General features: G+C 52.7%; 1 protein-coding gene across 3 annotated transcripts in view; it reads right to left on the bottom strand.

Annotated features, from left to right (window-relative positions):
• LOC140426645 (pre-B-cell leukemia transcription factor 1-like) overlaps positions 1–16,621 on the bottom strand; it is a 697,347-nt gene that overhangs the window by 38,968 nt on the left and 641,758 nt on the right. For 2 of the 3 annotated variants that reach the window (XM_072511713.1, XM_072511711.1), the window contains exon 9: positions 9,220–9,309. The exons of the other annotated variant lie outside the window; for it this stretch is intronic. In XM_072511713.1, the coding sequence (XP_072367814.1) occupies positions 9,220–9,309 (90 nt within the window). The remainder of the gene's footprint in view (positions 1–9,219; positions 9,310–16,621) is intronic. 3 annotated transcript variants of the gene reach the window in all.

Here is a 16,621-nt window from a genome sequence, read left to right on the forward strand (position 1 = left end):
GGTTACATGATAACAGCATGTGATTCATCATCAATGCCAGTGTCTGGAATTAAATAGGGAAGAGAGAGAGTGAATGAGACAGAGGTAGATGATGGGTTCATATAGAAAGAATAAGAGAGAGAGGCAGACAGACAGACTGACAGAAAGAGTCACAGGAATAGAGCAGGCGATACCCTCAAACAGGGGCTAGCCATTAACATTGGTAGAACTGGGGGTAGAGGGGTTACTGAGTGACAGTGTGAGGGAGCTGGATTAACATCAGTAGAGAGGCAGTTAGTAACACAGGGTGCTGGGGGTAGAGAGGTTATTGAGTGACAGTGTGAGGGAGCTGGATTAACATCAGTAGAGAGGCAGTTGGTAATACAGGGGGCGGGATTCTCCACTCCCACGCCAAAGTGGCCGCGCCATCGTGAACGCCGTCGAGGTTCACGACGGTGCGGAACGGCCCCGGTCCCGACCGATTCAGGCCCTGACAATGGGCCAGGATCGGGGCCGCGTCATCTACACGCGCCAGGCCTTGTCGCCCACATAAAGCGGCGCCGCATAGATGACGCGGCCGGCGCCGCATAACGGGCGTCCTCCGCGCTTGCGTGGTTGCCGTCCTCTCTAAGTCCGCCCCGCAAGAAGATGGCGGACGGATCTTGCGGGGCCGCGGAAGGAAGGAGGTCTTCCTTCAGAGAGGACGGCCCGACGATCGGTGGGCACTGATCTCGGGCCACCCCACATTCCAGGTGAAGCCCGGTGCAGGATCCCCCCTCGCCCCCCCACAGGCCGCCCCCCCAGCGTTCACGCACCGCCCACGACTGCAGCGACCAGGTGTGGACGGCGCCGGGGGGAACCCGCCGTTTTGGCCTGGCCGCTCAGCCCATCCGAGCCTCAGAATAGTGGGGGTGCCGGAGAATCGCCATTTTGGGTGTCTCCGGCGATTCTCCGGCCTGCGGCCCGCGAAACACGACTGGGCTGTTCCCGCCGCTTGGGAGAATCGCGGGAGGGCGTCGGACCGGCGTCCCCAGAAATTTTGGCGGCCCAGGCGATTCTCCCAACCGGAGTGGGAGTGGAGAATCACGCCCACGTTGCTGGGGGTAGAGAGGTTACTGAGTGACAGTGTGAAAAATCTGGATTAACATTTGTGCAGTGAATTGATTAAGTTAATTTCCCTAAAGATCCTCAATCTTCATAATTGCCACAAGTGAAGTGTAGAAATTGGTATAGAGGTCTGTAACGTTCACCTTCCTGAATCCTGGCAGTCAGATGTTAGAATGATAACGGAGTTGACTATTTTATTCCAATCTATCTCGACCAGGAAAGGAACAGATCCAGGTACAGTTTGAGGTAAAGACCCAGAGTTGGGGAGGTTTGGGAACCATAGGTTGAAAGTCACATTTCCTCCCAAGCAACACGTCATCTCTCAACTTCCTCATGCATTGTAACCCTGAGAAAGACCTGATGGAGAGACTGTCCTCTTTATATCGGATTCAGTTTACAATTATACAAATCTAACAGGCTGGAACAGACTAGCTGATCCAGTAAAACCTGCCCAACACTCATGACAGAAAGCCCATCTTTAATGATGGTATTGTGTGAAGCACCTCTTTAAACATCGTCTGGGTAATGGCATTCCCTCTTCAGTTAGTTTTTTGAGCAGGAGAGTTTCTCTTTAAATGTGAGATTCCCTGGCCGGGATTCTCCAAAATCCCGGCCAAGTGTTGACTCCGGCGTAAACACCGGACTGTTTCACGCCGGCGTCACACTGTCACTCAATAACCTCTCTTGGCCCAGCGATTCAGTGGGCCAAAGGGGGCCAGCACGGCGCCGGGATGCTGCGCGCTGCTCTGGAGCCGATACGTGGCCCTGAACTGCCGGTGCGGGTCTGCGCATGGTGGCCATTTCCACGCCGGCGCCGGGCAACATGGCGTAGCGACACCGCGGGCCCGTGCAGAAGGAGGTAGGCCCCCTCCACATCGCGCGCGCGCGCTGATCAGTAGCCTGGCCGTCGTACAGGCCCCCCCACGGAGTCTGATCCCCCCGCCCTCCCACCAGGACGGCCACCGCAATCGTGGGTCCGAGCTCCCGCTGAGTGGTACCAGGTTGGAACCACGCCGGCGGAACTCGGCCGGTCGACTGCGGAGCATCGCCACGGGGATCATTTTCAATAGCCCCCGACCGGCACCGCATTGACTGCGCGCGTGCGACTGCCGCCGATTTTCCGGCCAGCGGAGATTTGCGTCCTAGCGTCGGAGCGGCGTGGCGGGAATTTCTGGCGTCACTGGCGATTCTCCGACCCAGCGCGGGCTCGGAGCATCCCGGCCCCTGTTTGATTAGTCCAGCTATTCATGCAGATTGGTATCTCTCCACACCTCTCTATTTCTGTCCTGTGATCTCTGTCCTCATCCAATACCAGCCTCCACCTACTACCTCAACTAGAGATTCTCACGAGCACCGCTAATTTGGATATGTCCACAAGCCATGCCTCTTCTCCACTTAAACGCTGGCCATGCAGTTCAACCCGATTGATTGAAAGTGTTAAGAGTGAATTAAAGCCAGTTTTCCTTGCAGGAGAATGAGAAAATTCCATTTTACTGTAATTTATTATCTATTCCAGTGAAGGAGTAAGACACAGCCAGCAAGGGTGAAATATATGATGATTTCTATTAATGGCATGAAGGGGGATGGGGAGAAGTCGGGAATATGGCATTGTGATCCAGGATCAGCCATTTTTTTTCATATATTTAGAGGACCCAATTCATTTTTTCCAATTAAGGGACAATTTAGTGTGGCCAATCCACCTACCCTGCACATCTTTCGGTTGTGGGGGCGAGACCCACGCAAACATGGGGAGAATGTGCAAACTCCACACGGACAGTGACCCAGGGCCGGGATCGAACCTGGGACCTCGGCGCCGTGAAGCAGCAGAGCTAACCCACTGCGCACCGTGCTGCCCTCGGGATCAGCCATGATCATATTGAATGGCGGAGCAGGCTCGAAGGGCCGAATGGCCTCCTCCTGCTCCTAGTTTCTACATTACCGTGGCTGTTGCAGCAATATTAAGCGAAGGCCTCAAGTTTGTTAATGTCATTCCTTCTCTCCCCAGTCTTGTCATATAAATAAGTATCCCGAAAGTGAGAGAGAGAGGGAGAGAGAGAGAGAGGGCAAGGATAAAACATTCACAACATCTCCCGGCAAGTGGAGAATTTGATTTCCTCGGACATCTCAAGGCAGGAGCAGTGGCCAGCACTAACCTGCAGCAATGCAGAGGCTCTAACCTGGCGGTCATATTGTGTGTGTGTGAGTGTGGGCCTGGCCTGCTCTCTCAGTCTGCTGTCACACCCGCTGAGGGGCAGGATGCCTGATCTGAGAAATCAAGTTGGATTGCTGTCCTCTCCGGAACCACGGCTCTGGCTGTCTCTGTCGTATCAATTTTCCCCAGCACCACACAGCTTGTCGCTGTGAATTTACAAGACCACCCAGCACAGTCAGTGAAAGGAGAAGGTGGGGGGAGTGGGGAGACCGGGTGGAGAGGGGGAGCCAGCCTGCGTGATGCTTTTGGCTGTGGTGTTTATTTATAGGACATGCGAGCGCTTGTGGAGGAAAGGGAGAAGGGGGCTCGTGTGTGTGGTATGGGGTGGCTGGGGTGAGGTGGTTGGGTGTTGGTGGTGGAAGGGGGAGGGTGGGGGGGGGGGAGCGCGGTGATTCAGCTAACTGGCTTATTGAGGCACAGATACACAGAATGGAGGGTTCGGCCCTTGCAATAAACCAGGCGTCACCTGCCTTCTCTCTCCGCTCAGCCTGCTCCAGCGCTGCCAGCACCCATTTGCCGATGCTGACTACATCTGACAGGTGGGACACGTCTGCTGCCTAGCTTCATCTCCCCGATCCCCTCCCTTACCATCACCCCCACTCTGACCTCCCCCACTCCCCCGCACGGCAGCCGGGCTGCTGGCGAGGCCGCTGGAATGAGCTAACCGACTGAGCTGATCGCGGTGATGTGACAAATGGGACCTCCGCAAGCTACAGTCTCTGCCTCTAGCCTGGAATTAATGAGAAGCAAGAGAGACAGAGACAAAGAGATAGAGACAGAAGTACACGTGATCGAGGACTTTAAAACTAAGAAGGGATTTGGTAGAGTGGATAATGCATTTGCTTTTAGGAGTGTCCAGAAATTCAGATTGTCACTGATAAACCTGATTGGGAATTCATGAGCAAGGTCTTTACCCAGTGAGAGATAGAATGTGAACCTCACTACCAAATGCAGTGATGAATGTTTTTTACAGGATGTGAGTGTCGCTGGCTAGGCCAGCGTTTATTGCCCATCCCTAACTACTCTTTAGAAGGTGGTGGTGTGGTAAACCACTGTTGTACTTATATTAGAGGATGGCTAAGCGGTTCATGCTGAACACACACTTCTTCTTGTTGTAAGTGAGGTTTAGGAGAGTAGCGGTGTGGAGAAATTTAGCAAGGTTGGCGTCGTGGGCCTGCTGATCATGGCCGCAAATGGTGACATTGTCTAGTTACGGAAACGTGGCCCGCAAACCGAACCGGTTTGCCATTTTGTAATCCCCAAGATCTCCGGACGCCGCCATCTTGTCTACCCCTCAGGACATGGACACCACCAGCGTTCCAAGATCTGAACTCAATGGCCGCCCCATTACCCGACGACCAACCAAGGCTCGCCTTCATGTCACTCGATCAGTCTCGCCCGCATAACCTGACCAACGCATCCACCAGCGTGAAGGTCGACGGCCATGTGACCTCTTGCTTGCTAGACTCCGGGAACACTGAGAGCTTTATACACCCAGATACGGTAAGGCGCTGCTCCCTCACGATACACCCCGCCAATCAAAAAATCTCCCTGGCCTCATTCCGTAGTGATCCGGGGTACTGTACAGTCACGCTCACGGTCCAGGGCGTAGAATTCCACGGCTTCCGCCTCTACATTTTCCCTAACCTCTGCGCTGCACTAATCCTCGGCCTGGATTTCCAGTGCAACCTCCAGAGCCTAACCCTTAAATTCGGCGGACCCTTACCACCCCTTACTGTGTGCGGTCTCGCGACCCTAAAGGCCGACCCACCTTCCCTCTTTGCTGATCTAACTCCAGATTGCAAACCCATCACCACCAGGAGCAGACGGTATAGCGCCCAGGACAGGACCTTCATCAGGTCCGAAGTCCAGCGGTTGCTTCGGGAAGGCATCATCGAGGACAGCAACAGCCCCTGGAGAGCTGAAGTGGTAGTGGTTAAATCTGGGGAGAAACACCAAATGGTCGTGGACTACAGCCAGACCATCAACAGGTACATGCAGCTCGACGCGTACCCCCTCCCACGCATATCTGACATGGTTAATCAGATTGCACAGTACCGGGTCTTCTCAACGGTGGACCTGAAATCCGCCTACCACCAGCTCCCCATCCGTAAATCGGATCGTCCATACACTGCCTTCAAGGCAGACGACCGTCTATATCATTTCCTTAGGGTTCCCTTTGGCGTCACTAACGGGGTCTCGGTCTTCCAAAGGGAGATGGACCGAATGGTCGACCGGTTCGGTTTGCGGGCCACGTTTCCGTACCTAGACAATGTCACCATTTGCGGCCATGATCAGCAGGCCCACGACGCCAACCTTGCTAAATTTCTCCGCACCGCTACTCTCCTAAACCTCACTTACAACAAGAAGAAGTGTGTGTTCAGCATGAACCGCTTAGCCATCCTCTGCTATGTGGTCCAGAACGGATTTCTGGGGCCTGATCCCGATCGCATGCGCCCCCTCATGGAGCTCTCCCCTCCCCACTGCCCCAAGGCCCTCAAATGCTGCCTGGGGTTCCTTTCATATTGTGCGCAGTGGGTCCCAAACTATGCGGACAAGGCCCGCCCACTCATACAGTCCACGCAGTTTCCCCTGACGGCCGAGGCCCAACAGGCCTTCGCCCGGATCAGAGCTGATATTGCCAAGGTGAAACACTGCCCTTCCAAGTAGAAAGCGACGCATCAGACGTCGCCCTTGCCGCCACCCTCAATCAGGCAGGCAGGCCCGTGGCATTCTTTTCCCGCACCCTTCATGCCTCTGAAATTTGGCACTCATCCGTCGAAAAAGAGGCCCAAGCTATCGTTGAAGCTGTGCGGCATTGCAGGCATTACCTGCCGGCAGGAGATTCACTCTCCTCACTGACCAACGGTCGGTTGCCTTTATGTTCAACAACACACAGCGGGGCAAGATCAAAAATGATAAAATCTTGCGGTGGAGAATCGAGCTCTCCACCTATAATTACGAGATTAGGTATCGCCCTGGCAAACTCAACAAGCCCCCAGATGCCCTATCCCGAGGTACATGTGCCAGCGCACAGGTAGACTGACTCCGGACCCTGCACGACAGCTTTTGTCACCCAGGGGTCACACGGTTTTATCACTTAATCAAGGCACAAAATTTGCCTTACTCCGTCGAGGAAGTAAGGACAATCATCAGGGACTGCCAGGTCTGTGCGGAGTGCAAGCTGCACTTCTACCGGCCGGACTGCGCGCGCCTGGTGAAGGCCTCCCGCCCCTTTGAACGCCTCAGCATGGACTTCAAAGGTCCCCTCCCCTCCACCGATCGTCACACATATTTCCTCAGTGTCATCGATGAATACTCCCGGTTCCCCTTCGCTATCCCATGCCCCGACATGCGTCTGCCACCGTCATTAAAGCCGTCAATTCGATCTTCACTCTGTTCGGTATTCCCGCCTACATCCACAGTGACAGGGGATCCTCATTCATGAGTGATGAGCCGCGTCAGTTCCTGCTCAGCAGGGATATCGCCTCCAACAGAACGAAAAGCTACAACCCCTGGGGAAACGGACAGGTAGAAAGGGAGAATGGGATGGTATGGAGGGCCGTCCAGCTGGCCCTACAGTCCGGAAATCCCCCGGCCACCCGCTGGCAAGATGTCCTACCTGATGTACTACATTCCATTCGCTCATTACTCTGCACTGCCACTAACAATACATCGCATGAACGTCTTTTTGCCTTCCCCAGGAAGTCCACATCCGGGGTGTCGGTCCCGACTTGGCTCACAGCTCCAGGAACCGTGCTTCTCTGTAAACATGTGCGACGTCACAAGGCGGACCCGTTGGTGGAGAGGGTACACTTGCTCCACGCAAACCCCCAGTACGCCTACGTGGCGTTTCCCGATGGCCACTAGGATACTGTCTCCCTCAGGGACCTGGCACCAGCTGGTTGCACCCCCACCCCGTCTCGCCCGGCGCCACCCTCCCCTCCCCCGTCGCTTGTAACAACCCCCCCCCCCCCCAGGACCGTCCGTCCTCCCCCTGCCCACGCCCATCGATGAAGAGGATTTCGGCACGCTCCCAGAGTCACCTTCGACCAGGTCAGCACCAACATCACCGTCATCACTTCGTCGCTCTCGAAGGACCATCAAGGCCCTGGACTGGCTGAACCTCTGACCGGTCCACCAGACGCCAAGAGACATTTGTTTTGCTCTGTAAATATTAAAATCATGATTGTATATAGTTATCCACCACCCCGCCGGACTCAATTTTAACAGGGAGTGAATGTGGTAAACCACTGTGTTCTTATATTAGAGGATGTACGGTAGAACCTGCACTACAGTTCGCATGTGGCCCCTGCCTGCTGGCTCCGCCCAGGAGGCGGGGTATAAATATGCGTGTCCTCCAGCTCGAGCCATTTCACCAGCTGCTGTGGGAGGCCACACATCTGATACCAATAAAGCCTCAGTTTGGATTCAACTTTTGTCTTTAAGTCAAATTGATCGTGCCTCAAGTGGTGAACTGCCTTCTTGAACCGCTGCAGTCCATGTGGTGTAGGTGCTGTTAGGGAGGGAGTCCCAGGATTTTGAACCAGCGACAGTGAAGGAACAGCCAATATATTTCCTCGGTCGATACCAGATGGTTCGTTCAGTTTTATTCCTTTTTGATTTTGTAGCAATTCGATACAAGTGAGTGATTTGTTCGGACATTTCAGAGGACAGTTAAAAGTCAACCACATTGCTGTGGGTCGGGAGTCACATGTAGGCCAGACCGGGTAAGGATGGCAGATTTCCTTCCCTAAAGGGGCATGAGTGAACCAGATGGGCCTTTACCACAATCGACCATTATTAAGGCTAGTTTTTAATTCCAGGTTGATTTATTAATTGAATTTAAATTCCATCAGCAGCCAAGGTGAGCTTTTAACCCATGTCCCTTGGATTATTGGTCCAGCGATATTGCCACTAATTTCTCTTGGATCTGTTTAAAAGGGAAGCTCGAGAAGTATGTGAAGAAGAAAGGAATAGAAAGATATTGAAAGATTAACAGGGTGGTGTGGTAACCTGGCACAGCTTAGTTTTCGACCCGATTAAATTGGATATCTTAAATTAAAGAATTGGGCACTCTAAATCAAACTGCGGTCAACCTCAGGCACGCTGACGGGAAATTCGGACTTGACTAAAAATCAAATACACTGAAACACAGGCAAACTGGCAGGACATGTCTCAACCTGCCTTGCCAATCACCCTTCAGGAGATAATCGGTTCCATTGATACGTACCGATTTGTTCCGGGTCGTTCAGATTGAGCCAGACTCTCGGGCGGCCAGAGTTCCCACCATTACCTTCTACGGCAACACAAGCAATGCAACCGAGGATGGACACCTGGGGGTGGGCCCTGGTGTCCCCTCCAGCAGTCATCAACAAATTCATTGGGTACTGGGACCCCCTCCCCAGGCCTCATTGGCTACAAGCCAAGGAAGTTTCTGGAAAGGCACGAAGGGAAGGGGATAAAGGTAGACACCCAAGATACACCCCAGCGAAGACTCGTCATGGAAGCAACCTTGGCCATTCTGAAGATGGATCAGAGAAGGAAGGAAGCAGCCAGCGAGACCCATCTTTGCAACGAAGGCCCTGAGGAACACGAGACTCAGAAGTGGACCCCCGGCTCCACGGAGTCCGTCAATATGGGCAGTACAAAGAAATCTTAGGGATCTTTAGTACATATTTTTGGGTTAATTTAAGGACAAGTATTGTTGTTGTTAAATAAACTTGTTATCCTTTGTTCCCCTCGCTAATAAAGACACCTGAGTAAACCGTTTGATTAATACACTGGTCGAAGTATCTGAGATTTTTCTGATATAACAGTGGGAAGAATAGGGCAGGAACACTAGCTTAGACCAGTTTGGTTGAATGGCCTCTTTATTTGCTGTAAATTCTCAGTATTTTGAGAGGAGTCAGCTGACTTACATTCAGGGCCTGTGGACTGTAGATCCTGCCAGCTCCCAGACTGTCACTGTATCCACCTGTCTGGTTGATGACATGGCGCAGTGAGTCCACCTGGAAAAGAAACAAGAGGCCTGAGTCACACAGTATGACCGTACTCCAGTTCCTGGCACAGGGGCATATGGTGCCTGCCCTTACTCTGCAAGGGCAGGAGTTAGGGAAGAGGTGGGGGAACTGGCACCACCACAGGAAGTGTTTAGTGGGCACTATCTGACAATCTTTCTCCCTCCCCTCCTCTGAGGCCTTCAACAGCATGTGAAACAGTGTCTTGTGGATTGATTATCTCCCACTTTACAATATTCCGGCAAAAATACTGAAGATTTGAGCTCTGGAACTTGCCGCACCCCTAGCCAAGCTGTTCCAGTACAGCTACAATAATGGCATCTATCAAGTGCAGCACGGTAGCACAAGTGATTAGCACTGTGGCTTCACAGCGCCAGGGTCCCAGGTTCGATTCCCTGCTTGGTCACTGTTTGTGCAAAGTCTGCACATTCTCCCCGTGTCTGCGTGGGTTTCCTCCGGGTTCTCCGGTTTCCTCCCACAGTCGAAAGACTTGCAGATTAGGTGGATTGGCCATGACAAATTGCCCTTAGTGACCAAAAAGGTTAGGAGGGATTATTGGGTTACGGGGATAGGGTGGAAGTGAGGGCTTAACTGTGTTGGTGCAGACGCGATGGGCCGAATGGCCTCCTTCTGCACTGTATGTTCTATGTACCCAGCAATGTGGGAAATTGCCCAGATGTGACCTGTATACAAGAAACAGGAAAATTCCATCCCAGCCAATTGCCATCCCAGCAGTCTGCTCTTGATCATCAGCAAGGTGATGGAAGGAGTCATCAACAGTACTATCAAGTGGCACTTATTCAGCAAAAATCGGCTCACTGACACTCAGTTTAGGTTCCATTTGGGTCACTCAGCTTCTGATCTCATTACAGCCTTGGTTCAAACATGGACAAAAGGGCTGATCTCCAGAGGTGATGTGAGAGTGAGTGCCCTTGACAGCAAGGCAGTATTTGACAGAGTGTGGCATCAAGGAGCAAAAGTGTGGTCATTGGGAATTAAGGGGAAAACCCTCCACTGGCTGGAGTCATACATAGCAAAAAGAAAGCTGGTTGGAGGTCAATCATCTCAGCTCCAGGACATCACTGCAGGAGTTACTCAGGGTCGTGTCCTAGGCCCAACCATCCTCAGCTGCTTCATCAATGAACTTCCTAGAACCATAGAATCCCTGCAGTGGAGAAGAAGGCCATTTGGCCCATCAAATAGGCACTGATCCTCTGAAAGAGTACTCCACCCAAACCCACTTCCCCACCCTATTCTTATAACCCTTTAATCTAACCTACACATCCCTGGACATCAAGGGACAATTTAGCACAGCCAATCCAGCTAACCTGCACATCTTTAGACTGTGGGAGAAAACCGGAGCACCCGGAGGGAACCCCACGCAAGACAAGGGGAGAAAGTGCAAACTCCACACAGACAATGTGTCTATCATAAGGTCAGAAGTGGGGATGTTTGCTGATGTTCAGAACCATTTGCGTTACCTCAGATGGTGACGCAACCCATGATGAAATGCAGCAAAGCCTAGGCAATATCCAGGCAGGAGCTGACAAGTGGCAAGTAATATTTACACCACACAAGTGCCAGGCAATGACCATCTCTAACAAGAGAGGACCTAACCATCACCCCTTGACATTCAATGGCATTAGCATTGCTGAATTATCCTCTATCAAACTCTTGGGGGGTACCATTGACCAGACACTGAACTGAACTAGCCATATAAATACTGCAGCTCCAACAGCTGGTGGCTACAAAAGCTGGTGGCTGGCTACCTCAGATGGTTTGAGCCTGATGGTGATAATGCCAAGTCAGCAGGTTCGATCTTGAGGTAGGCTAATGACACTTGACCAGTTTGAAGTATATATGTTATATCCAGTAGCTCGGGAGGTTCTGATGGAGCTGTATAAAGCACTGGTTAGGTCAAACACTCCATTCCACTTCCTCAATCTTTCTCCTCACCAATAATTTAGGGCAGCATGGTGGCACAGTGGTTAGCACTGATGACTCACAGCACCAGGGACCTGGGTGACTGTCTTTGGAGAGTTTGCACTTTCTCTCCGTGTCTGCGTGGGTTTCCTCCGGGTGCACCAGTTTCCTCCCACGGCCCAAAGATGTGCAGGTTAGGTGAATTAGCCATGCTAAGTTGCCCCTTAGTGACCAAAGATGTACAGATTAGGTGGGGTTGCGGGGATGAGGTGGGGGAGTGGGCCTGGTAGGGTGCTCTTTCAGCGGGTCAGTGCAGAATGGCCTCATTGTGTTGGGATTCTATGATCTATGATTCTCTGAATAGAAGGCTGCATGTACCACCTGCAAGATGCACTGCAGGAACTTTCCACAGCTTCTTAGACTGCACCTTCCAAACCCTTGACCACTATCATTTGAAGGACAAGGGCAGCATATATCCATCCAGGCCCGGTCGCTCCAGAAGGCGGCCGCCAAAGGGGACCCAGGTCACAGGGTGGGAATCACAGCAGGCTGCCTCCACTCCTGATGTACTGCCTGGGGATCCACCTAGGCATAGCGTTAGGGCCCCTGAGGCCAGAAAGTTAGACAACAGTTAAGTTGGCAGGGGTGCAGCACACAGGATAGTGTTAGGGGCTAAGGTACAAATCTGTATATATATGTTCACCTGATCACAATTAACACCTGTTCACAACATTTCAACCTGCCTCAGTGCTCTGTCTGGCGGGTGTGAGGAATGGGCTGGCCTGGGCTGGCTGCAGAGGGAACATTGGGGGCAGGGTGGGTGATGGGTGGATCCTGGGGCTGGGCTTGGATCAGGGACTCCAGATCAGCCAGTGCTCATCTCTCCGGTGTCCCACCCCCCATCCACCCCATACTCCACCGCCTCCTCTCGCCCCGCACCGCATCCCACCACCGCCACCCCAGGGATCCGATGGGACCGTGTGATGGAATGCTCATCTCACATGCAGGAATCACTCAGGTGGACGGTGGAAAATGCTACCGCGGGCAGGAGTCAGACATTGTCAAACGATGTGTTGCACCAGAGCTCATCCCAGTGTGGACTGTCATCATCCTCCATCCCATAGACCAGGCCCACTGTTACTGTCAACCCAGGGCCCGCATCCCATAGTGAGGCAGGTAGGAATGATGGAGGGGGTTGCAAAAGAGGGGGTGGCACAGGGAGGGTGTTCATGGGAGGGGGTGGTCAGCCAGGGTGGGTGTGGGGGTGGGATGGCATCTCTGTGCCACTGGCCAGGCACCCTAGTTGGTGAACCTGGAGGCGATCAGAGTGCCCTGTGCGCGTTGGGCCAGGCGCACACATCGTGCGACCTCCTGTGCCTGCCCAGGCCCCATGCCCCAAAAAACGTGCTTGTTTGGTGAATTGGACATTCCGAATTCTCCCTCTGTGTACCCGAACAGGCGCCTGAGTGTGGCGACTAGGGGATTTTCACAGCAACTTCATTGTAGTGTTAATGTAAGCCTTCTTGTGACACTAATAAAGATTATTATGTCATGTCCATCCTGGGCCTCACTCACATCCTCCTCGTTGGACGATGCCTGACATACATCTTCCTCCACCAGCACATCGCCCTTCTGCTGTGCGATTTTGTTCAGGCCGCTGCAGGCCACCAAGATGTGGCATGACCTGGTCGCAGCATGGGTTTCATTGTAGCCTCTCATCCGGGGGTGCGCCTTGAAGAGGCCAGCAATGACTGTGCCAGGATGAAGGCATCGTGCACACTGCCCAGATATCGGCCACTGACGTGCATGATGTGCATCTCATGGTCATACACCAGCTGAACGTTCATCGAGTGGAACCCCTTTTGGTTTGTGAAGACCGGCCTGACATGGGTCAGTGCTCGTAAGGCGACATGCATCCCGTCGATCACCCCCTTCACCTGGAGCATCTCGGCAATGACGGCGAACCCTGCTGCCCGGGCATCATGGTGGCCTCGGACCACACTGAAATTGATGTATTGTGCCAACCGGACCTATAGGCCCTCCATGGCAACACGGATGCACCCGTGCACCAAGTTCTGCGAGATCCCAGATAGGTTCCCAGTCGACGACTGGAAGGACCCCGTGGCATAAATGTTCAGGGTGACCATCACCTTGATGGCCACCAGGAGTGGGTGTCCTCCCCCATACCCGCACGGTGACAGGTGCGCCACCATCTGGCAGATATGTCGTACAGTCTCTCTGCTGTGCCGGAACCTTTGACGGCCTGCTGGTCTGACAGATCGTTGAATGACAGGCACTGCTGGTACACACAAGGCCTCATAGAATCGTAGAATTTACAGTACAGAAGGAGGCCATTTGGCCCATCGAGTCTACACCAGCCCTTGGAAAAAGCACCCCACTTAAGGCCATGCCTTCACCCTGTCCCCTTAACCCAGTAACCCCACCCAATGTTTTTGGACACTAAGGGCAATTTAGCATGGCCAATCCACCTAACCCGCACATCTTTGGACTATGGGAGGAAACACGGAGCACCCAGAGGAAACCCACGCAGACACGGGGAGAACGTGCAGACTCCACACAGACTGTGACCCAAGCCGGGAATCGAACCTAGGACCCTGGAGTTGTGAAGCAACTGTGTTAACCACAGTGCTACCGTGCTGCCCATGCGGTGCCTTCTTCCCACCTCCCCATCCTCACAGATTGCTTCCTGTTCCTCTGGGGCAGGCTCCGCTGCTGCCGAATCCTCCTCGAGCAGCTCCAGCTCATAATGCCTCAGTGCATACCCCAGGGCTGCGGCGACTAGGATGAAGGCCACTATTCCTGGTTGGATTACGAAGTCTTGATTGCAAGGGGTGAAAGGTCAGGCATGGCACAGGCTTGGAAGGCCGAAGGGCCTGTTCCTGTGCTGCACTTTTCCTTGTTCTTTGTTAACATAGTGCGTACCCCTGTGCCCAATCAGGTCCAATGTGCTACACGGTGGCCCCTCTTTGCACTTCAGACCCTATCCCCACATGCCCCCCACCCCCTCTCCCCTCCCATGCCCACACCGACACCTGGCCGTTCCCCATGGCACTCTGCTCTCTGTGCCAATGGCCCAATCAATGCCCAGCACCATCGGGGCCTCTGGCCCTAGCGCCCCTCCCTGCTACAAGGGGTACTGTTGGCTGGCACTACCCATGCCAGCTGTATGCACTGCGGCCCCATCCAGTGCCCTCCTTAGGGGCTACTGCGGTCAATGCCCTTGGCTGGGCCGCGTGCTGCCCCACCGGTGGGTGTCAGCGGTTGGGGGCGCAATTGGTGGGGTGGAGGATGGGGGGGGGGGTTGTGCGGGGGCGGGGGGGGGACGACTCAAATGGCCAGTATCCCCCTGCACTCCCCCCCCCCCCCCGACACCCCCCCACAGCCAGCCCTGCCATTGGCACGTCTGGCAACCCATGGTCATGCCTCTTCATCTCTCACCTCCTCATGCTCATCAGCTACGGCGCCTGTTTCCCAATATTTAAACCCCAAGTGAAACTCTCCATCTGTAATTCCTCCCGGCAGAGGTGGAGCATCGCGGAGACTCTGGAGAATACAGGCTCAGGCCTGCTGATGATATGCAGACGCCGATTACTGTACGTGCAGAGCAGAATGCATTGACGTCGCTGACGAGGCACCAGAGCATGGCATTCTGGCGGGCGCCCCGCATCGGCCACGATTTTGGCCTCGCAACTATTTCCAGCCCAATCCCATTTCCTGATTACAGTGTCGGCCGACGAAGAATCCTGCCCATTAAATCTCTTTTTCTGTCCACATATGTGGCCTGACCTGCTGAGATTTTCCAGCACTTTCTGTTTTTATTTCCAGTCTTTTCTATCTTTTATTTTGCACATTCTGCCTCCAACCCTCTTATTCATATCACTGCTGCCACTTAATCTATACTCCACTTAAGCACTTTAGATTTAATTTTGCATGTGTACGTGTGTTTTTGTGTGTATATGTGTGTATATGAATGTGTGTGTATGCATTGTGTGTCTGTGTAATTGTGTATGTGTATATGTGTGTGTATGTGTGCATATGTGGTATATGTGTGTGTGTCTGTGTATATACCTGTTTGCATGTTTATGTGCGTGTGTGAGTCTGTGTATATGTGTGCATGTGTGTATGTGTGTGTGTACGTGAATGTGTGGGGGTATGTGTGTGTGTATGTGTGAGAAGGTGTGTGTATGTTTGTGAGTGTGCATTTATATGCGTGCATGTGTGTATGCCTGTAGGTGTGTCTGTATGTGTTTGTGTATGCAATTGCGTGTATACATGTGTATGTGTATGTCTGTGCATATGTGAGCGTGTGTACGTATATGTGTATATGTGTGTGTATGTGTGTCTGCACATGTATGTGTATGTGTGTATTTGTGTGTGTGCATTCATGGGTGTGTATATGTATTTGTCTGTGTGTGTATATATATGTGTGTGTGTAAATCTGTGTGTGGGTGCATTTATGTGTGTATATATGTGTCTGTGCGTATGTGTGTGTATATGTGTGTCCGTCCGTGTATATCTGTATATTTGTGTCTGTGTCCATGCATATGCATCTGTGTGTATATGCATGTGCATGCGTGTGTCCACGTATATGTGTGTACATGTCTGTGTTATGTGTGTATATGTGTGTGTGTGTTTGTGTGTGTTTGTGTGTGTGTGTATGTGTGTATATGTATGTGTGTGTTTCTGTGTTTGTGTGGGGAAGATAGCGGGGGCTATGGCGATAATACAGGCCGACCCACGGGACGGGCCTCAGTTTTTCCATGCCAGGCCAGTCCCCTTTGCACTTCTATGACGGGTAGAGGCCAAATTGCAGGGGCTGTTTAGCACAGGGCTAAATCGCTGGCTTTGAAAGCAGACCAAGGCAGGCCAGCAGCACAGTTCAATTCCCCTAACAGCCTCCCCGAACAGGCGCCGGAATGTGGCGACTAGGGGCTTTTCACAGTAACTTCATTTGAAGCCTACTTGTGACAATAAGTGATTTTCATTTCATTTCAATCTCCTTATCAACAACAACAATCCCATCCTCCCACCAACCCCCAAACAACGGCCCACCTGACAATATAAGCATAAAATAAAACTAACCCTCCCAAGGTGGAAAAAAAAGGAAAAAAGAAAAAGGAATCAGGAATCGCCTATGGTCACCATTGACATATTCAGCCCACCCCCCCTAATATTCAATGTCATCCAATCCCAGAAAGAGTACCGTGAATGACACCCATGAATTGTAGACGCCCCCCCCCCCCCCCCACCCACCACAGACCCCTCCCCTCCACTTCCTCTTGTAAACTCCTCCTCCCAACCTCGGTTCCTTCCCCCAAATTTTCACCCCGGCTAGACTCACCGGAACCTGTTCTACCAG

This window comes from Scyliorhinus torazame, chromosome 7 (assembly GCF_047496885.1).
Source record: "Scyliorhinus torazame isolate Kashiwa2021f chromosome 7, sScyTor2.1, whole genome shotgun sequence".
NCBI lineage: Eukaryota > Metazoa > Chordata > Chondrichthyes > Carcharhiniformes > Scyliorhinidae > Scyliorhinus > Scyliorhinus torazame.